This window comes from Macaca mulatta, chromosome 16, assembly GCF_049350105.2.
Source record: "Macaca mulatta isolate MMU2019108-1 chromosome 16, T2T-MMU8v2.0, whole genome shotgun sequence".
NCBI classification, from domain to species: Eukaryota; Metazoa; Chordata; class Mammalia; order Primates; family Cercopithecidae; genus Macaca; species Macaca mulatta.
The window spans coordinates 72,472,117-72,492,486 of NC_133421.1; the positions used below are offsets into that span (position 1 = coordinate 72,472,117).

General features: G+C 55.8%; 2 protein-coding genes and 1 long non-coding RNA gene across 15 annotated transcripts in view; 2 read left to right on the forward strand and 1 right to left on the reverse strand.

Moving 5' to 3' along the window:
- Window positions 1–7,049, forward strand: part of MRC2 (mannose receptor C-type 2) — a 65,642-nt gene extending 58,593 nt beyond the window's left edge. The window contains exons 21-31 of one of the 6 annotated variants that reach the window (XR_013407038.1): window positions 1,768–1,882; window positions 1,979–2,142; window positions 2,333–2,441; window positions 3,002–3,240; window positions 3,375–3,543; window positions 3,641–3,790; window positions 4,118–4,237; window positions 4,425–4,604; window positions 5,579–5,605; window positions 5,697–6,284; window positions 6,430–7,049. Coding sequence is in view for 5 of the 6 variants with exons in the window: in XM_077972310.1 (XP_077828436.1) it covers window positions 1,768–1,882; window positions 1,979–2,142; window positions 2,333–2,441; window positions 3,002–3,240; window positions 3,375–3,543; window positions 3,641–3,790; window positions 4,118–4,237; window positions 4,425–4,604; window positions 5,579–5,605; window positions 5,697–5,917 (1,494 nt within the window). In the remaining variant the exon portion in view is untranslated. Of the gene's footprint in view, window positions 1–1,767; window positions 1,883–1,978; window positions 2,143–2,332; window positions 2,442–3,001; window positions 3,241–3,374; window positions 3,544–3,640; window positions 3,791–4,117; window positions 4,238–4,424; window positions 4,646–5,578; window positions 5,606–5,696 lie in introns of all 6 variants that reach the window. The other 5 variants (XM_077972310.1, XM_001116053.5, XM_077972312.1 and 2 more) reach the window with 5 other exon arrangements.
- Window positions 7,050–14,952: 7,903 nt separating this feature from the next.
- The window catches only part of MARCHF10 (membrane associated ring-CH-type finger 10), a 270,175-nt gene continuing 264,757 nt past the window's right edge, over window positions 14,953–20,370 (reverse strand). For 4 of the 8 annotated variants that reach the window (XM_077972364.1, XM_077972365.1, XM_077972363.1 and 1 more), the window contains one exon: window positions 18,519–19,196. In XM_077972364.1, the coding sequence (XP_077828490.1) occupies window positions 19,122–19,196 (75 nt within the window). In that variant the 3' untranslated portion in view covers window positions 18,519–19,121. Of the gene's footprint in view, window positions 15,415–18,518; window positions 19,197–20,370 lie in introns of those variants that run through there. The other 4 variants (XM_028836640.2, XM_077972359.1, XM_077972361.1 and 1 more) reach the window with 2 other exon arrangements.
- Window positions 18,073–20,370, forward strand: part of LOC144335859 (uncharacterized) — a 67,160-nt gene continuing 64,862 nt past the window's right edge. Inside the window, exon 1 of the long non-coding RNA XR_013407055.1 lies at window positions 18,073–18,748. This is a non-coding gene — a long non-coding RNA (uncharacterized LOC144335859). The remainder of the gene's footprint in view (window positions 18,749–20,370) is intronic.

Consider the following 20,370-nt stretch of genomic DNA (forward strand, 5'->3'; position numbering starts at 1 on the left):
GTGCTGGAGCTAATTATTAATAGTCAGAGCTCTCAGTGGTTAAGTGCCTACTGTGTCATGTACTGTTATCTTTAATCCTTAAAATGACCCCAAAGACAGGCTTTGTATTACCACTTTACAGTGGAGTAAGTTGAGGCCAGAAGGTTATCAGAGCTGGAATCTGACATCGCCCCCTTGCCTGAATCCCACCCCTGTCTTTATGACTCCAAAGCTTCCCTACACCCTTTCTTTTCTTTTTTCTTTTTTTTTTTCTTTTTTTGAGATGGAGTTTCGCTCTTGTTGCCCAGGCTGGAGTGCAGTGGTGCGATCTTGGCTCACTGCAACCTCTGCCTCCTGGGTTCAAGCGATTCTCCTGCCTCAGCCTCCCGAGTAGCTGGGATTACAGGCATGCGCCACCACGCCCAGCTAATTTTATGTTTTTAGTAGAGATGGGGTTTCTCTATGTTCGTCAGGCTAGTCTCAAACTCCCGACCTCAGGTGATTCGCCCGCCTCAGCCTCCCAGAGTGCTGGGATTACAGGCAACACCCTTTATTTTCCATCACACTGCCCCTGAGCAGAAAATCATTAGATATCATTCATTTTCTAAGAAAGAGTCTTCACTTGGTGAAAGATTTCCTACCTAGGGTTTTTTTGTTTGTTTGTTTTGAAACCTTATGGAGCTAATGAAAGTGGGAAAAAAGAAATGTAAAATTACAGAGTTAGAAGCTGCCGCTAATAGATCATTCAACAATAAAGATAAAAGTGTCCTAGAGCCAGGCATGGTGGCTCACGCCCATAATCCCAGCACTTTGGGAGGCCGAGGTGGGCGGATCACGAGGTCAGGAGATGGAGACCAACCCTGGCTAACACCGTGAAAGCCCATCTCTACTAAAAATACAAAAAACTAGCCGAGTGTGGTGGCAGGCGCCTGTAGTCCCAGTTACTCGGGAGACTGAGGCAGGAGAATGGCATGAACCCAGGAGGCGGAGCTTACAGTGAGCAGAGATGGCGCCACTGCACTCCAGCCTGGGCGACAGAGCAAGACTCCGTCTCAAAAAAAAAAAAAAGTATCCTAGAGATGATCATGTAAGTTCAAAGGGCAAGACACTCGCTGGCCGGGCGCGGTGGCTCACGCCTGTAATCCCAGCACTTTGGGAGGCCGAGGCGGGCGGATCACAAGGTCAGGAGATCGAGACCACGGTGAAACCCCGTCTCTACTAAAAATACAAAAAATTAGCCGGGCGCGGTTGTGGGCGCCTGTAGTCCCAGCTACTCGGGAGGCTGAGGCAGGAGAATGGCGTGAACCCGGGAGGCGGAGCTTGCAGTGAGCCGAGATCGCGCCACTGCACTCCAGCCTGGGCTGGGCGACAGAGCGAGACTCCGTCTCAAAAAAAAACAAAAACAAAAACAAACAAAAAAAAACAAAGGGCAAGACAATGGATGTCAGACAACACTCGGAAGGGTGTTTAGCAGAAAGCAAGACAAATCCTTGTCCCCATCAGTGCTTGGCCCAGGCACTGTTGTCATAGCCTTTGATGGCCCAAAGAAATCTTCCCATTTAAAGATCCCCTGGAGTGTGGGCAGGTGTATGTGAATCTGCAGTGCCAAGCTGGGAGGGTGCTGGAGGCTGCTCCGAGGAGAGCCAGCTGTCCTGGTTCTCAGATACTGTTCTCTCCCGGCCCTCGAAGACCCCCCAGGACCTGCTGCTGAGGGGCACACAGTGGCCTTTCAGGGTTTGTGGATGGGAGGGTGGGGCTGGCCATTACATCCCCACCTCTGCCCCACAGTGTTTCCAGGTCCAGGGCCAGGACCCCCAGAGCCGAGTGAAGTGGTCAGAGGCACAGTTCTCCTGTGAACAGCAAGAGGCCCAGCTGGTCACCATCACAAACCCCTTAGAGCAAGGTAGGGCCAGCCTATGGGGAGCCCCCAGTATCCTCTGACACTGTCCCCACAAATAGCTATAGCAGAGTCACTCACAACTTCTTCTGGGGACTGTAGCATTCATCACAGCCAGCCTGCCCAATGTGACCTTTGACCTTTGGATTGGCCTCCACGCCTCGCAGAGGGACTTCCAGTGGGTGGAGCAGGAGCCTCTGATGTATGCCAACTGGGCACCTGGGGAGCCCTCTGGCCCTAGCCCTGCTCCCAGCGGCAACAAACCGGTGAGGATGCCCTCCGTGTTCCCCTCCGCACCCCGCTGCCCTAAGCCTGTGGGGCTGCCTTTGCCCCAGTGTCTCCCCTTGCCCTGGGGTCTCCCTTCTTCCAGCCTCTTTGCTCACACTGCAGCCTTTTGGGGGCAGTAGCACAGGGGGGCAGCTGCTGGGGCTCCCCTGAGCAGCTCCCTCCCCTCAGACCAGCTGCGCAGTGGTCCTGCACAGTCCCTCAGCCCACTTCACTGGCCGCTGGGACGATCGGAGCTGCACGGAGGAGACCCATGGGTTCATCTGCCAGAAGGGCACGGGTATGTGTCACCAGTTACCTGGGAAACCCCAGCGGGGCCCTGGCACTGGGCTGGATGCTGGGGCCATGCCAGGAGGAAGGAATCATGGTCCCTGGCAGAGCGGGGCTCTGCTTTGGAAGCAGATGGGCAGAAGGCAAGGTGCCAATACGATGGAAAGGCAGTAGCACCCACGGGTCTCAGGAGGAAGATCTGGGGGTATGGAGGGCTCGTTGGGTCGGGGGGAGAGCTAGATGCTGGGCTGCATGAAGTGCTGGCATGTGTGGTGTCAAGGACCCTGACGTTGCAGGTCCAAGACACCTCTAGCTCCATGCGTAGGTGGCCTCTGCCCCGGGTTCCTTGGGTAGGAGGAGGTCAAGGCCCTCGCCTCCCTGTCCATTTGTTAGCAAACAAGTATTATTAATAATAACGGGGCTGACATCTACTGAGCCTTGGTCTGGGCCAAGCACCGAGCCTGCTGGAGACCTGGTCTTTGCCTGGTGTCCGGCCTTCTCCTGGCCTTGTGCCTGGGAATGGGGTGAGGGAAGCAGAGCTCAGCCTGAACCCTGACCCCTTCCCTGTAGACCCCTCCCTGAGCCCGTCCCCAGCAGCGCTGCCCCCCGCCCCGGGCACTGAACTCTCCTACCTCAACGGCACCTTCCGGCTGCTTCAGAAGCCGCTGCGCTGGCACGATGCCCTCCTGCTGTGCGAGAGCCGCAATGCCAGCCTGGCCTACGTGCCTGACCCCTACACCCAGGCCTTCCTCACGCAGGCTGCCCGAGGGCTGCGCACACCACTCTGGATCGGGCTGGCTGGCGAGGAGGTGGGCTCCTGACACTCTTGCCCTGGGCCCCAGCCTTGCCCGGGTTCCCCTCCCTGCCCCTTCCTGCCCCCCGCCTTATCCGCATCCCATGCTGACTCTTCCCTTCCTCCCACCCCATGGCCCCCCATGCCCAGGGCTCTCGGCGGTACTCCTGGGTCTCAGAGGAGCCGCTGAACTATGTGGGCTGGCAGGACGGGGAGCCCCAGCAGCCGGGGGGCTGTACCTACGTGGATGTGGACGGGGCGTGGCACACCACCAGCTGTGACACCAAGCTGCAGGGGGCTGTGTGCGGGGTTAGCAGTGGTGAGTGCTGCTAACACCTACCAGGGCGGGGTGTGGGCAAGGTGTTGGTGGCCCCAGGGAGGGTGCTGGGCCACTTCCTAATCCTGTACCCCCACAGGCCCCCCTCCTCCCCGAAGAATAAGCTACCATGGCAGCTGTCCCCAGGGGCTGGCAGACTCCGCGTGGATCCCCTTCCGGGAGCACTGCTACTCCTTCCACATGGAGCTGCTGCTGGGCCACAAGGAGGCGCTACAGCGCTGCCAGAGAGGTGGGTGACCAGGCCAGAGCCCACACATGGCAGGCAGTGGCACCGCCTTTCGTGGGCACTCAGATCCATGAGTACATCCCCACGCTGCTTTCTCCCCATCAGCACTTGCAGAAGACGCCCTCGTGTTCTCACATGCAGAGACCATACATGACACTATGTGCGTATGCTGCCCCCCACGCACTCGCACACGTGCACACGCATGCATGAATCCACAGACTCCACACCATCCTCCACTCAGGCTGCAGAGAAGAGGGCTGGGGCAGCTCTGGGGGGTGCTCTGTGCCCCGGAGACCCATCTGCCCTGATGTGGGCCTTCCTTGCCTCCAGCGGGCGGGGCAGTCCTGTCTATTCTGGATGAGATGGAGAACGTGTTTGTCTGGGAGCACCTGCAGAGCTATGAGGGCCAGAGTCGGGGCGCCTGGCTGGGCATGAACTTCAACCCTAAAGGTGGGTGCCTTGTGTGTGTGGTGGGGAGATCAGGCCTCGGGCTATAGGGGGCTGCCCTCCACTCTGCCCTGAGCCTTGCCCTGGGGCTTGTCAGGGGAGGGGGAGTTGGTTCTAGAACAGGCCTGCTCTCCGCCACCTACTCCTGCCCCACCTTGTCCCTGCTCCCTCAGCGCCTTCTTTCCCGCAGGAGGCACCCTGGTCTGGCAGGACAACACAGCTGTGAACTACTCCAACTGGGGGCCCCCTGGCTTAGGCCCCAGCATGCTGAGCCACAACAGCTGCTACTGGATCCAGAGCAACAGCGGGCTGTGGCGCCCTGGCGCTTGCACCAACGTCACCATGGGCGTCGTCTGCAAGCTTCCTCGTGGTGAGCGCCGGGCAGGCCCATGCTCAGCCTCCTTCCGCCCCGTGCCAAGGGTCCTGGGCTGGGGCTGGGGGCTGCTACACAATCTGCAGGGGACACAGCCGATGGGAAGGCCTGAACAGACCAGACTGGGGGCAGCTGGGACCCCCCAGGATAAATTAGTCTGGGACGGACCTGAAGCTTATCATCCAAACTAGACCACAAGGCTTGGGGGGTCAGCAACCCCCTGTCACTTTGTAATGGTCAAGGGCATGGATGGAGTTCAAGTCCCGGCCATGTCACTTATCAATGGCATGACCGTGGGCAGAATCTGTGGCCTCAGTTTCCTCGTATGTAAAATGGGAAGAATAGTAGTCCCAGACTGGTGCGGTGGCTCACGCCTGTAATCCCAGCACTTTGGGAGGCTGAGGTGGGCGGGTCACTTGAGGTCAAGGAGTTCAAGACCAGCCTGGTCAACATGATGAAACCCCGTCTCTACCAAAAAGTATAAAAATTAGCTGGGCGTGGTAGCACATACCTGTAGTCCCAGCTACTTGGGAGGCTGAGGCATGTGAATTGCTTGAACCCTGGAGGCGAAGGCTGCAGTGAGCCCAGATCGCACCACTGCACTCCAGCCTGGGCAACAGAGCGAGACCTGTCTCAAAAAAAAAAAAAGAAAAAAAGAAAAAAGTCCTGACCTCCTAGAGTGCTAGTGAAGATGAGGTGAGTTAGGGAAGGGGCTGACATCCAGGCCTCCCACGAGGGCTGGGCTGAGACCCAGCTGAGTACAGCGTGGCGTTTTCACTTTCTGGGGGAATCTGAAGTCCTGTCACTTGGGCCTGTGCCCCCACAGTAACCAGAGGTAGGATGGGAGGGAGAACTAGAGCCTCTTTCTCCCCAGACCTCCCGGCCCAGGCCTATGTGCTTTCTATGTTTACTTAAGTGATTATTACGGTGATCACTGCTGTTCTTAACTGGCCCCCTCCTCTTGCCCACAGCTGAGCAGAGCAGCTTCTCCCCATCAGGTGAGTGAAAGGCGATACCCCCGGTGGGCAGGCAGGAAGCGCTGCCGGGCCTAACGCCCACCTGACCTTTCACACCCACTCGCCTTGGCAGCGCTCCCAGAGAACCCAGCGGCCCTGGTGGTGGTGCTGATGGCGGTGCTGCTGCTCCTGGCCTTGCTGACTGCGGCCCTCATCCTTTACCGGAGGCGCCAGAGCATCGAGCGCGGGGCCTTTGAGGGCGCCCGCTACAGCCGCAGCAGCTCCAGCCCCACCGAGGCCACTGAGAAGAACATCCTGGTGTCAGACATGGAAATGAATGAGCAGCAAGAATAGAGCCAGGCGCGTGGGCAGGGCCAGGGCGGGAGGAGCTGGGGAGCTGGGGCCCTAGGTCAGTCTGGCCCCCCACCAGCTGCCTGTCCAGTTGGCCTATGGAAGGGTGCCCTTGGGAGTCGCTGTTGGGAACCCGAGCTGGGCAGGGCCTGGACTGGTGGGGTGCCACCCTCCCACGAGGGCTGGGCTGAGACCCAGCTGAGTGCAGCGTGGCGTTTCCCTTTCTGGGGGGGCCTGAGGTCTTGTCACCTGGGCCTGTGCCCCCACAGTAACCAGAGGTAGGATGGGAGGGGGAACGAGAGCCTCTTTCTCCCCAGAGCCCCCGGCCCAGGCCTGTTGATAGGCGCCCCAGGACCCCCTTCTTTGCAGAGCCTGAGGAGCCTCCCCTGTCCCCTTGGGCAGATCTGTTGCATCTCTCTTCCCACCTGGCAATCTGAGCTCTGTGCGCCTCACCCTGCTCCCTCTCACTCCTCCCCCACCCCTTCCTTCTGAGCCGGGCCCTGGGGATTGGGGAGCCCTCTTGTTCCTGGTGAGGGTCAGCTGAAGGGGCTGAGCATCCGTCACTCCTGTTCCTGCCGGGGTGGCTGTGGGGCCTGGCAGGAGGGGCCTAGGTGGGTCGGGCCTGAGAATCAGGGCACAGGTGTGGTGTCTGCTGGGCTGGAGACGAGACTGGGGAGAGACACCCCAATCTCCCAGGGTGGGAGCTGGGCTGGGCTGGGGTGTCGTCTCCTGCAGGGCGGGGGAGGGCTCTGCCCAGGAAGAGTCCCCTGTGGGGACCAAAATAAGTTCCCTAACATCTCCAGCTCCTGGCTCTGGTTTGGAGCAATGGAAGGGGTTGCCAGAGTCCTGGGGTCCCAGAGGAGCAGGAGTCTGGGAGGGCCCGGAGTTCCCACCCTCTAGTGGATCCAGGAGGAGCAGCAGCCGAGCCCTGGAGTGGCCCAGTACCCTTCCAAGAGGCCACAGTCCCAGCCAGGACGAAGTGTGCGGCCCATCCTGGTGCGACAGCTTGGGACAATGTGAACATGGACTCAAAGACATGGCCCTTTCTCTGTAGTTGATTTTTTCAATGTGCCATTATTGTTTTTAAAAGGGAAAAAGAAACAAATAAAACACCTTTAAGAGGCTTGAAAGAGAAGGTTCTGCCTTGTCCTGTGCTGAGCCTGCTTCTTTACGTCCGTCCCTTCAGAGATAACTGTCGTTTTGGAGCTTGTACCACAGGTGTTTTCTGCAGCTGGCCATTTTGCTTCTGTCTCTGGGCCTTTAGGGGACACTCTCACTGCCCCCCCCCCACCCTCACCCCCCCGCCAATCTTCAGGAGCTCACCCCTCTGGGCCTGCGCCTCCCTCTCTCTGTTCCTGGGGGCTCGAATGTGGGTGAGAACTCAGGAGCCAGGCCATCTGCTGCTGAGCAGCCAGCCCTGCAAGCTTGGGCAGCTTAGCACACCTCTCAACATGTGCACAGTGGGGAGAACCGGACCCACCTCCTAGGGTTGTTTTAAGGATATGTGAGGATCAAGGGAGATCATCTATGCAGAGCACTTAGAACAGTGTCTCTGGGCTCTGTAAGTGCTAGGCGTTACTGACGTTTCTAGGCTGCGGACACTTGATGTCTCCAGGCCGGCCCTGGGTGGGGGCTCCACATCACTGTCCTTACAAGGCAGCCATCATAACTGCTCTCTAACGGCCTGAAAGTTCACATGTGTCCTTAGGGAGCCTGGGCTCTGAAACCACAGGAGGCAGAATCGACAGCAGGACCTTTACTCATCTGCTGGTTCATTCAGCTGGTATTTGAGCTGCAGATGCCAACGAAGGAAGGTTAACCAACGCCAGTCGTGCGAACCAGGGGGAAGCTGCTGGTGTGGCCTGTGTGGCTGGGGAGAGCCATTAGAGGGACTGTGATTGACCGCAGCCTGAAGGAGGTGGGGCAGTGAGCAATAAAAATATCTGGGCCAGACTGGGCGCGGTGGCTCACGCCTGTAATCCCAGCACTTTGGGAGGCTGAGGCGGGCGGATCACGAAGTCAGGAGATCGAGACCATCCTGGCTAACACGGTGAAACCCCGTCTCTACTAAAACAAAAAAATTAGCCGGGCGTGGTGGTGGGAGCCTGTAGTCCCAGCTACTCAGGAGGTTGAGGCAGGAGAATGGTGTGAACCCAGTAGGTGGAGCTTGCAGTGAGCCAAGATCATGCCACTCCACTCCAGCCTGGGCAACAGAGCAAGACTTCGTCTCAAAAACAAAAACAAAAACAATCTGGGCCTGGGCCAGGGCTAGGGGGGCGTCCCTGGTGCTTTAGGGGACCAGCAAGGAGGCGAGATGGGCTGGGGCTGAGAGGAGTCAGAGGCAGGGCAGGATTGCCCAAGGCCTTGAAGGCAGTGGTAGAATCTAGCATTATTTTCAGGATAGTGGGAAGTCAGTGGGAACGGCTAATCCGGCTGACCTTTTAACAAGATCATTCTGGCTAGGAGATGAGAAACAGACAATGGATGGGAAATGGGGGAGTGAAAGCAGGAAGGCTGGTGCGGAAGCTCTTGTAATAAATCAGGCACAACAAGACGGTGGTTTGTTGGGATCAGGACTGCAGCAGTGGTCAGATTCTGTGTGTGTGTGTGTGTGTGTGTGTGTGTGTGTGTGTGTGTGTGTTTTGCCCTGTTCATATTTAAAATAAGTTTCCACTTTTATGAATGGACAATGAATGGCAGTCATGCAGTTCAAACCTAAATGATATTCCAAGATAGATGTTGAGCAAGTCCCGCCCCTGCCTATCCCCCTCCAGCCTGTACCCTCCTTCCCTGTCAGTTTCCTGTCTTTCCAGTGTTTCTTTGTGAAAGCAAACGAATGCCAGATTTTACTGAAGGGATGGCAGATGCCCTTGCTGGGGATGGGATCTGCCTGGGGAAAGGCAGTGGGAGTCAAGAAGCACTTCAAGCTTCCTGCCTGGACTGCAGGGTTAATGCGGTGCCCTTTCCTGAGACAGGAGCCCTAGGGAGAGCCCATGAGCTGCTGGCCTGAGTCCAGGACTACGGTGGAGCCCAGGGGACCCCCTCCAGCAATCCTCTCTGCCAGTAGCGGCAGGACCCATGGAGGGGGCCTAGTCACTCACAGAGGGAGCCCCAGTCCTGTGGGAGGTTCACCCTGGAGTGAGTCGCTGTTTAACCCTGCAGCCCGAACAGCTCCCTTTGTGAGTTAAGTGCCCTGCCACTGGCCACAGTAAGAGGTGAAGCCAGCTGAACTTCCTGGGTGAAGCAGGGACTTGGAGAACTTTTCTTTCAAGAGGTTTGTAAAATACTCCAATCAGCACTCTGTAAAAACGTACCAGTTGGTGCTCTGTAGCTAGCTAGAGGTTTGTAAACTGCACGAATCAGTGCTCTGTAAAAACGCACCAGTCAGCACTCTGTAGCTGGTTAGAGGTTTCTAAAATGGACCAATCAGCACTCTGTTAAGTGGACCAAGCAGCAGGACATGGGCGGGGACAAATAAGGGAATAAAAGTTATGTCTCCCCTGCCCACACACACACCCAACCCCCTGCGGCAACCCAGTCAGGTCCTCTTCCACTCTGTAGAAGCTTTGTTCTTTCACTCTTCACAATAAATCTTGCTGCTGCTCCTCACTCTTTGGGTCTGTGCCACCTTTAAGAGCTGTAACACTAGGCTGGGCGTGGTGGCTCACGCCTGTAATCCCAGCACTTTGGGAGGCCGAGACAGGTGGATCACCAGGTCAGGAGATCAAGACCATCCTGGCAAACATGGAGCTTGCAGTGAGCCGAGATCACGCCACTGCACTCCAGCCTGGGTGACAAAGTCAGACTCCATCTCAAAAAAAAGAGTAAAAAAAAAGAGTTGTAACACTCACCATGAAGGTCTGTGGCTTCATTCTTGAGGTCAGTGACACCACGAACCCACTGGAAGGAACCAACTCCAGACACAACACCACAAGAAACATTGGGGGAGAGGCCCCCCCTAGACCCTAGTGACTCTAACCTTGGGAGAGAAGAAAGGTCGAGGGGTGAGGTCAGGGTCACTAGCTTGACGGGTGGGAGGGAGCAGCGGAGGGACTGAGGACCCAAGTGGCCAGAGCTGCCCTCGTCAGTGGCTGGTGCCTGCTGTCCTCACGTCTCTCTGCCTTCCTCAGGTGACGAGTCTCCCGAGGGCCCTGCACCCACCTGCAAGCATTTCAGACAGCGTCACAGGTGCCTGGAGGCTACCCCTAAACCTCGTTCTAAGCCTGCCCAGAGATGACTAAGGGACGGTCCTGTACCTCTCTGAAGAGGCAGGAAGCAGGCTCTGGGCGCTGGCCACTGGCCCTCTGCCTCAGGACAGCCCTGGTGGCAGTCTCTTTCCTTTCTGCTCATTTCATTTCAATACATCTAGCACCTCCTCTACATACCAGGCTCTTTGCTGGGTGGCAGATGCCCCCAAGCCTATCCTGGCGGGCCTGGGCAATGAGCACTGTATGCCAGGCGCTGGGCCCAGCCTTCACTTCCAGGGTTAACCCGCCCCGCTCTGGCCACCTGGATCCTTGAATGAATGGGAGAATACGGCTGATCTCCAGAGAACAGCATTCTCTCAACCTCTTCTTGTCGCACCAGAGATGGCCTCCTCGAAGGCGTGCTGGCAGAGCTGGCCTGGCCCAGCGGGCAGCCCTGTGAGGCCGCAGGGGCAAGGAGCCGCCAGCCATACCACATGGCTCTCCTGGAACAGAGTTGCCTGAGCCTGGCCAAGCTGCCTTGAGCACCAGGGCTGGAGTCCATTGCAGGCACAAGGCAAAGAATTGTGTCTTGAGGGAGGCCCGGGAGGAAGGCAGGTGGAAGGGAGGGTGGGGAAAGGACAGCAGGGAAATGAAGGGGGCTGTGAAAGACCAGCACCAGATGAAAGTACTGAGATGTTCAGGACGGGCCTGATTTTCTTATCTTAGGGGCGGGGACTGCCAAGAGGCCCCGGGAAAAGACTGCAGGCTTCACTCCCACCAGAACCAGCACCATTTGAGGGGCAGATCTCAATCCTTCCTTGTCCAGGCAAGCAGGCGGGATGCCAGCGCTGGAGAAAGGGGAGGAGGAGGAGCGGTGGGCAGGCCTTTCCTGATGGAGGTGGACACACTGGGGGCACTAAGGTTCAAGGCCACACAGTGAGGAGCGCAAAACCTTAACTGTCTCCTTGCATCGGCTGATGGCAGAGCTTTAGTTATAGCCATTTCAGGGAAATCCTGGTCAGTTAAGGTTTTCTAGTGCAGTTGGGATTTTTGCCTATATTTCCAGGTGCCTCTGAGGTCCTATGGAGAGTCCAGGTTTTGCAGCTGGGGGAGGGGCATCTGGTCCCCGATCATCTATGTCCATGCTGGCTTATGCAGGGGTGTCCTGCCCTTCTGCATCTCCCTCAGGGACTTGGGGAACCTTGGATGGTGTCTTTCCTCATACTGGGGCTGCAGGGGGCTCAGGACACTGCCTCTGTCCCGCTATTCCTCCATGACAATGATAACAACAAAATATGTGTTATTTACTAAGTACACGCCCTGTTCTAACTGCTTAACACGTATTAACTCAGTCTTTCCAATATGACATCAGGTAGGTGCCACTGTCCCCCCTTTACAGATGAGAAGTCTAAGGCACAAAGGTGAAGAACTTGCCATGCCACTCTCCTCCCTGCACTAGAAAAAGTGTTGTGGGGTGGGCAACAGGGTTGCAGAGAGCCCCTCGAGATCTTGCAGTCAGGCTTGGGGACTGAAGAACGTTGTCTCAACCTCTCATCTCTGTGGAGAGTTTTAGGGCTATTTTGAGACTTGAGGGCTAAGAATGACCTCTTTCCTTCTGAGCCTCCACGGCCTCCCTTCCCAAAGCAGTGGAGGAGGGACACCTGGTTGTCCTGGGTTGTGGGGTACAATGCATAGATTAAAGTAGGGCTTGGCTGATGTATTAGACATTTATACCATTGGGGAACGCTTTATTTTATATTTTATTAATATTTATTTTTATTTTTTATTTTTTTGAGACAGAGTCTTCCTCCGTCACCCAGGCTGGAGTGCAGTGGTGCGATCTCAGCTCACTGCCTCCCAGGCTTAAGCGATTCTCCTGCGTCAGCTCCCTGAGTAGCTGAGATTACAGGCACCCTCCACCAGGCTTGGCTAATTATTTTTTAATTTTTAGTAGAGACCAGGTTTGACCATGTTGGCCAGGCTGGTCGTAAACTCCTGTCCTCAAGTGATCCCCCTGCCTCGGCCTCCCAGAGTGCTAGGATTATAGGCGTGAGCCACCACACCTGGCCTCATCACTGCCTTTTAATAAATGAGGCTATCCTCTTGGAATCTCAAGCCATGAAAAGCTCCATATGGCAGGCAGACTCCTGCCAGGAAATCAAGTTGATAGTGTGGGTAGTCACCAGCCCTGCAATGTCTACCCCACCCTGGACCTCATGGAAAGCATTCCTGGTTGGGTTAAACCCCTGAAACAGTTTTTTGTAGAGAGAGTACAGTTTTGGCCAGGCGCCGTGGCTCACGCCTATAATCCCAGCGCTTTGGGAGGCCAAGGTGGGCGGATCATGAGGTCAGGAGATCGAGACCATCCTGGCCAACATGGTGAAACCCTGTCTCTACTAAAAACACAAAAATTAGCTGGGTATGGTGGCGAGTGCCTGTAATCCCAGCTACTCGGGAGGCTGAGGCACCAGAATCATTTGAACCCAGGAGACAGAGGTTGCAGTGAGCTGAGACCATGCCACTGCACTCCAGCCTGGCGACAGAGTGAGACTCCATCTCAAAAAAAAAAAAAAAAAAGAGTACAGTTTTCAAAAACCTAATGATTTTCTGATGTAAACCTGTGATGGTCTTCTCAGCTGCCTCAAACACTGTCGCATCCTACTGTGGATTCGAGCTGTCAGGATGTTTACATGGCCACCTCAAATTCCATTCAGCTGTCTACAAAACTTATTTTTAGATGTGCACTGTCCCTTCTTATACATTCCTCAGTACTGGATCCTGGACAAATCTTTAGTCAACCTTAAAGTTCAGTTCAAATGGCTCATTTTCTCATAGAGCTTGAGGCTATGTTTGTTGAGTGGAGGAACTTGAGGTTTTAGGAATTTTATTTAGATCATGGAGATATTTTCAACTGGAATGGCTCTTAACTTTGATCTTGGGTCTAGGTTGCCTGGTTGAACCTACTACTGGTTTTCTTTTTCTTTTTCTTTTTTTTTCTTTTTGAGACAGAGTTTTGCTGTGTTGCCCAGGCTGGACTGCAATGGCGCAATCTTGGCACACTGCAACCTCTGCCTCCTGGGTTCAAGCAATTCTCCTGCCTCAGCCTCCCAAGTAGCTGGGTTTACAGGCATGTGCCACCATGCCTAGCTAATTTTTTTTGCATTTAGTAGAGTTGGGTTTTCGCCATGTTGGTCAGGCTGGTCTCAAACTCCCGACCTCAGGTGATCCACCTGCCTCCGCCTCCCAGTGCTGGGATTACAGGCGTGAGCCGCTGTGCTTGGTGAACCTACTGGTTTTCAAGAGTTGCATCACTTTACATATCGGAAGAGTGGGACCAGATTTTAAGGTCCCACTAGGAAGGTCCCCTAGCCTTCCTAAAACCCTACTGACTCCTTAATTCAGCTCAGGCACCCCTTTGCAGCAAAATCTCACCCTTTGAGACCCCCAGGAGAGGGTGGGTCGGGGAAGCAGGGGCGTCTCCTGGTCTGAGAAGTCTTAAAGGCAGGGGGGAGAAGTGCCACCTCCTCTTCATTTCATTTTTCTCTCTTGTCCTCCTCTCTCAGCCCTTTTTCTGTCCCTCCCTCCATTTTTAATCTGTAGAGGCAATGAGCTTCAGCAAATTTATCCAGTTGTGTAAACGTTGCCACAAAGCAGCTTTATAACACCTCCCTCAACCCCAAAAGTCTCCTGGACCCTATTTGCAGTCAATTCCTGCCTCTTTCCCAGCCCCCGGCAACTACCGATCTGCTTGCTGTCTCTCTAGTTTTGCCTTTTCTAGAAATTGTATAAATCATGTACTATGTAGTCTTTGCTGTCTGGCTTCTCTCACTTAGCATAACGTTTTTGCATGTACCATAGTTTGTCCCCTCCACCTTTTATTATCATTATTATTATTTCAGACAGTCTTGTAGCCCTGTCTACAAGGCTGCAGTGCAGTGGTGTGATCATGGCTCACTGCAACCTTGACCTCCTAGGCTCATGTGATCTTCCTACCTCAGCCTCCCGAGTAGCTGGGCCCACGAGGGCGTGCCACTACACATGGCTAATTTTTAAAATTTTTTCTGTAGAGGCAGGGTCTTGCTATGGCCCAGGCTTATCTCAAATTTCTGGGCTCAAGCGGTCTGCCTGCCTTGGTCTCCCAAAGTGCTGAGATTACAGGCATGAGCCACCATACCTGGCCCTTTTATTATTTATTTATTTATTTATTTTTCATATGGAGTCTTGCTTTGTTGCCCAGGCTGGAGTGCAGTGGTGCAATCTCAGCTCACTGCAACCTCTGCCTCCCAAGTAGCTGGGACTACAGGTGTCCACCACCATGCCCAGCTAATTTTTTTTTTGGTATTTTTAGTAGAGACGGGGTTTTGCCATGTTGGCCAGGCTGGTCTCCAAGTCCTGACCTCAAGTGATCCATCCTCCTCAGCTTCGCAAAATGCTGGGATTACAGGTGTGAGCCACCACGTCCAGCCCTTTTATTATTTTTTGGCTTAACTTTTTTTCTCCCTCTCTCTCTCTCACACACACGTACTCAAATACACTCATGCACACATAATTTTCTCACTAACCCTCTGACCTTTCACCCCAAGTCCTGACTTGGTCTTTGGGTCCTAAGATGCAATTAGGAAAAAAAGTGTGGAGTCCACACCCCAACTGGGTCTTAAGTGGGTACTACAGGGGCAGCCACCATCCAGCCTGCCCCAGCCCACGGGGGCCCAGGATGTAGCATCCCCAGTGATGGCGGGAGCGAGGGAGAAGTGGAGGTGAGGTGGGGACTGTGAAATGTGCTTCCCTCTTCCTCCAACTTGAGACCCTCGGCCTCTGACCAAGGCAAGTGAAATAAGCATGAACAAAACTGGGAGAATAAAGTCAGTTTACTGAATGAATACATGGCTCGAGTCCACTCAGGGTGGAGTGAGGCCTGGCAGGCGCCCTCGGCACTGGGACCCCAGGCCACTGGACCTGGCAAGGCTTCTGGGTCCTCTTGGGCTTCTGGGCTAAGGGGGCAGCAGCAGGCTAGCCTGCCAGGGGCTCCACAGTCCCAGGCTGCTTGACCTGTGCTGTCTGGGACTAGACTGGTCGCTGTGGCTGCCCATAGATGCTCAAGGCAGACCCCAAAAGAGAGTGGCACAAGGTGAAAATGCTAACTGTGAACACTTGGTTTCAGTTTCAGTAAAGAAGAGGAGGAAGGGAGGCACTTGGGGACGTAGACAGAAGGGCTGGCGGGAGAGGGCTCTGCCGAGCTCCATGGTTGGCTTCCTTGCTAGACGACCCGGCTTTGAGAAATGCTGCCTTCATTTCCATCTCCCAACTCCGAATCTGGAAGGCAAGAAGATGTTTCAGGCCGGAGGGCTGCAGCAGACTGTGGCGTCTGTCACAGGGGGCATGGCACTGCCGCTCCGTCTTCTCCCACCCCAGCCCTGAGGGCCAGCCACCCACATGGCCACAGTGCCTGGAACAGCGTGGGGAACAGAGACCTGAAGTCTGGGGCTGGGGAATCTGCAGACTGCCCCATTGGGGTTTCAGCCACACCAGCTTCCCCCAAAGACAGCATCTTGGTCATCTCCACATCCCGACATAGCCTGGTGCAGCACTTGTTTTCAGGCTGAATACCTGCGGGGGCCATTGCTTCCTCTCAGGGTAAGACCCCACTTGAATCCCCGCTTCCTAATTTGGCAGGGAAGGGGGAACTGACTCAGGGGTTTCAGGAGTCTTTCGGAAATCAATGGCTGGAGGCAGAGGGACGCGTGACAGGAGGGAGAAGGGAGGGACAGCAAGAGGCACTGGGTGGCAGTACAATCCAAGTGGAGAAGGTGGAGTTGGTGTGGGGGGTCTCCTTTATTCTTGGGGGAAACTCTTGTTCTCAATATGTTTCTTTCCCCCTTGGCTTGAGTGAATGATCCCCGACAATTTAGAAACAGTTTAGGCTGGGCGCAGTGGCTCACGCCTGTAATCCCAGTGCTTTGGAAGGCCGAGGCAAGTTAATCACTTGAGGTCATAAGTTCGAGACCAGCCTGGCCAACATAGCAAAACGCCGTCAACGTAAAATACAAAAAATTAGCCAGGGGTGGTGGGTGTCTGTAATCTCAGCTGCTTAGGAGGGTGAGGTAGGAGAATCACTTGAACTTGGGAGGCAGAGGTTGCAGTGAGCTGAGATCCGGCCACTGCACTCTAGCCTGGGCGACAGAGCGAGACTCCATCTCAAAAAGAAAAATAAAAAAAGAAAAAGAAAAAAGAAAAGAAAGAAAGTTTCTGCCTGTTGTGGAAAAACTGTTGCAAGGAGCAGGAGCAACTGACATGCCCCCAATCCTACCTGGACCCTCTCACCCTTTCAGTTCGACCCAAGGAAGCCCCAGCCCCTGAGCTGCCTCCATCCCCTCATCCCTCCTGTGCTTTCTCTAAAAGCCAATAGCCTTGACTGGGTGTTTGGTGAGGCGCTCTGGCCCAGTCTTTGGCCAAGGGCACTCATGCCCGCCCCTGTCCTCATCTGTTTGCATATCTGCATATTGGACCCTCCCCCCACCCCTTGTCTTGGTGACACTGGGAAGTTATTTGTGCTACTGGGAAGCAGCTGTCCTGGTGCTGGCTCCTGCGCACACCCAGGGACTCTCCCCAGCTGCCCTAACTTCAGTTTCACTTGTGGCATTTGTGTGAGGCTTTGGTTCTCACGTGCAGAGGAGGGGACCTGGTCAGCAGGCTGGCATGGGCACCACAGAGCCACAAAGAGGCTGGCACCTCTCTGTGCTACCTGGTGTGCCCTGATGTTTTGCCTTTTCCTCCTGTGTACCTGAACCGAGCTAGGGCAGCAGGTCACAGCTGTGACTCAGCTCTGGCAACCCATATTAACAAAGTGCTGCCAACCAGGTGAGTCATGATAGGATGCCAGGGGACCAAGGGAGTGTGGCCTACGGGGGAGGCTGGATACCCGTGGCTCTGCCACTGGCTACCCTGGCTCTTGTCTTGAGAATGGCTCTGGCGGGAAGCCAGGCCAGGGCTGCGACTGGTCAGCACCCCAGGATGATCCCTCTGTGCTGGGTTCTCCTTGGCCTTGGTTGTGCCCACCCATGTCTGGGGCGTGAGAAGAGCTGGGGGCAGGTGGAGCGGGCCTGGGCTTCCAGGGGAGAACTGGCTGTCTCCCCTGGGGCCGAGAGCGGCAGGGGAGGGGTGGTGATGGGGTGGATCCTCGAGCGGGTCCCAGCTCCCGGAGGAAGGATGGCAAATGAGTGGGGGTCGCTCCCTCTGTGGGACCATTTGCCTCGGAGCAGCACGGAAGCGCGGCAGGTTCCCTGACTCCCGTGGACACTCTTTTTGGAGCACCACCCTAGGGATGCTCTTCTGCTCTCCGGAGACGTGGGTCTTCCCTGGGGCCCGGGCTCGGAGGCCAGGGTGCCCCAAGCCCAGGCTCCAGTGTGTGTGGGGAAAGGCTCGGTCCTGCTCGGCGCGGCCCGCCCTGGGCACTAGGGGTCGCCCCTGCCCAGCGGAAGCCACGTGGGCGCGCCCGGCCGGCGCAGGTTTCCCCGGACCGGGAAAAGCCAGGCGTCTCCGGGGCGGGGCTGGGGAGGGGGCGCCTGGGCGCAGCGCCGGGACCCTGCCCTGCCCTCCCGGCCGCGGCTGGACGGAGCGCGGGGCCGCAGCGACCAGGCCGGGCTCCCCGTCGCACCCCTTCCGGAGCGGGAGGCCCTCGCCGAGGCAGACCCTGGGACGCGCGGGGCGGGCGGCGGCGGGGAGCCGCGGGGCCGAGGCGCAGGGCGTTTTCCCCGGAGGTGCTGCGTGCGCCCGCGACACAAAGGTCTTTTAAAGACCTCGCAGCGCCCTTCCCGGCTGCGGAGGCGGGAGCAGCAGCTGCGCCCGCCCGGGGGACAAGGCCGGGGTCGGGGGCGGCGGCGCGAGGGGGCGCTGGGAGCGGCCGGACCCCGCGGTGGCGCTCGGGCTGGGACTCCCAGGCTCCTTTTGTGAGCGGAAGGCAGGGCCTTCCCCGGGTCTCTGAAAATGGTCAATTCGGCTTTGCAGGGCTGCGTGCCCGGAATAATAAATTGGCTTCTCTAGGGTCGTAATCCGGGCCCCACCCCAAGCAGCTCTGAGCTGGTTCGCGCCTTCCAGGCAGGACTATTGGGGGTTCTCAAAAGCACCCCGCGGTCGGCTGTGTCCGGACCACCGGGGTCCGGTTTGAACACGATTCCAGGGCCCCACCCCATCGCCAGAAGCGGAATCTCGGGGCGGGGCCCAGGAATCCGAGTTTTTGGTGAGTTCCCGGGTGATTCTGATGGCAAAGCCCATGTGGGAGCCACTGTTCTAACGGCTTTTGGGACAGGCAGTTGTGAAATTTTCCCCCAGAAGAATCTCTGGGGACCCAATTGTCATACACCCCTCTGTTCACTGCGGTGTTGATTCTGCCTCCTGATGAAGTTCTTCCCGAGTCTGACTTCGAGCCCGCCTGCTTTATTAAGCACGTTTTTCTCCAGTCGGTTTTTTTTTTTTTTTAATGGAAAAAGGAACAGGGAGAAGACTTTTCTCGAACCTGTGTGCAGAGAGCCGTCTTGCCCGCTTTGAGGGCCCTTTCTCGGGAGACCTGTTTGCTTTGTTCAGCCTCTGAATTCAGCAGACCCAAAATCCACCAAGGCCACTAGCTTGTGAGTGAATGTGGTCCCTTCAGGTAAGGGCCAGACAGCCCCTGCCAGGGCTTGGGGAGGGTTTCCCTAGAGGAATCCTGGCAGTAAAAAAACCAACCCCCAAACTCTCCAAGTGCTGGACGCTGGAGAATCCCAGCAAGGAAAAGGAACAAATCTTATCTCATGCCGGAAGATAACCTCTTCCCTTTGTTGGCGCTTTTCCTTGCGTTCAGGATGAATTAAAATTCTTATCTGCTCTGCATCCAGTGAACTTGGCCTCGCCTTCCCGATTGTTTGCTGCGGCTGACTTTCCCAAGCTTTGTGGGGTTATTTTTGCCTCTGGGTGGTGGTCATTCCTTCCTTCCATGGCGTTAGGTTCAACACAGTCACAGAAAAAGAGAAATTTAGCAAACACCCTCAAAATGGCAGGACTGGGCCCCAAAACCTACTTTCATTTTCCTCTGTTCTGGGTTGTGGGTAATTTCTTGACAACTACAAGAAAGAAGACAACGAGAAATGCATTGTTATTCCAATGCAATTGTGAACAGATGTATAACCTCCTAGTTGCAGGAACGTTCTAGGAATCCCTTACACCACCTTAAAGGGGCAGGGAAACGGGCAGAGGTGCTGAGGGCTGGTGAGTGCTAAGCATTGGCGGGGCTCAGCCTCATCCTAAGGAGAGCTGCAGCCATAACCTGGGTCACCTTTGTTGTCTCGGGCTTCTAAATTTGGCAGCGAGAACAGACTCGCTTCCTTTGAGCAATTGATCTGAATAGCAGAATCCCATTCTGATGGTCCGAATCACATTTACAGGCTGTGGGGGTGAAGGCCGTGCTAATTGGCCACTTGCCTCACCACTGGCTTTGAAACAATCACTTGTATTCTCTGCCCGGCAGGAAGCAGCAGACCCATCAAGGCCCTGGGCTCGCTCTTTGTTCTGACTTTATGGCATTTTATGCCACAATAAGAAACACTGTGTACTCCGTGGGAGCCCATTGTGCCAGGCTGCAAGGATGTGGGCCCTGGTGCAGAGGGCCTGGTGCTCTTCCCCAGGAAGAAGAGGGGCTTTGTGACAGGCTGGGGGACAAAACAAGGGGTGCTGGACACTGTTACTGGGGCAACTGCCTGGCCAGTGTGGAGGCAGCTTTAGTCCCTGAGACCGTTTCTGTGCCCAAGGAGAGGGAGGGCAGGGGAAGGATGGAATTTCGTCTAGAGTAGCAGGTCCTGGTTACCTGGTAAATTATGCATCAGGACTGGGCTAGGCATTGCCTCTGTTTTCTCTGGGCTCCCGAGACAACCTCCACCTGCCTCTAGATTCTGTGCCAGCTGAGCGTATCTATCTCACCAACTCTTGTTCCACCAGGAAACTGCATCTTGGTGAGTGGGAAGTTTTTGTAACTGTGGACCAAACCTGGGCTTCCCATGTTTTGGGTTGATCTGGTCCTTAGAGAGAAGAGCTTTTGGTTTTGTAGAAATGATATGGATGGGGGCGGGGGTAGCCACAGTCTATCCAGTCTCACACGTGAATGAACCGACGGGGATTTGAGAATGGCTTCTAGATCCTGCCTGCCTCTCCAGCCAGCCCCTGGGCTCCCTTCCCCTGCACCTAGCCTGAAGTTTTTCACTATTAACGGCACACCTGGGACAGAAGATAGAGGCGGGTCCT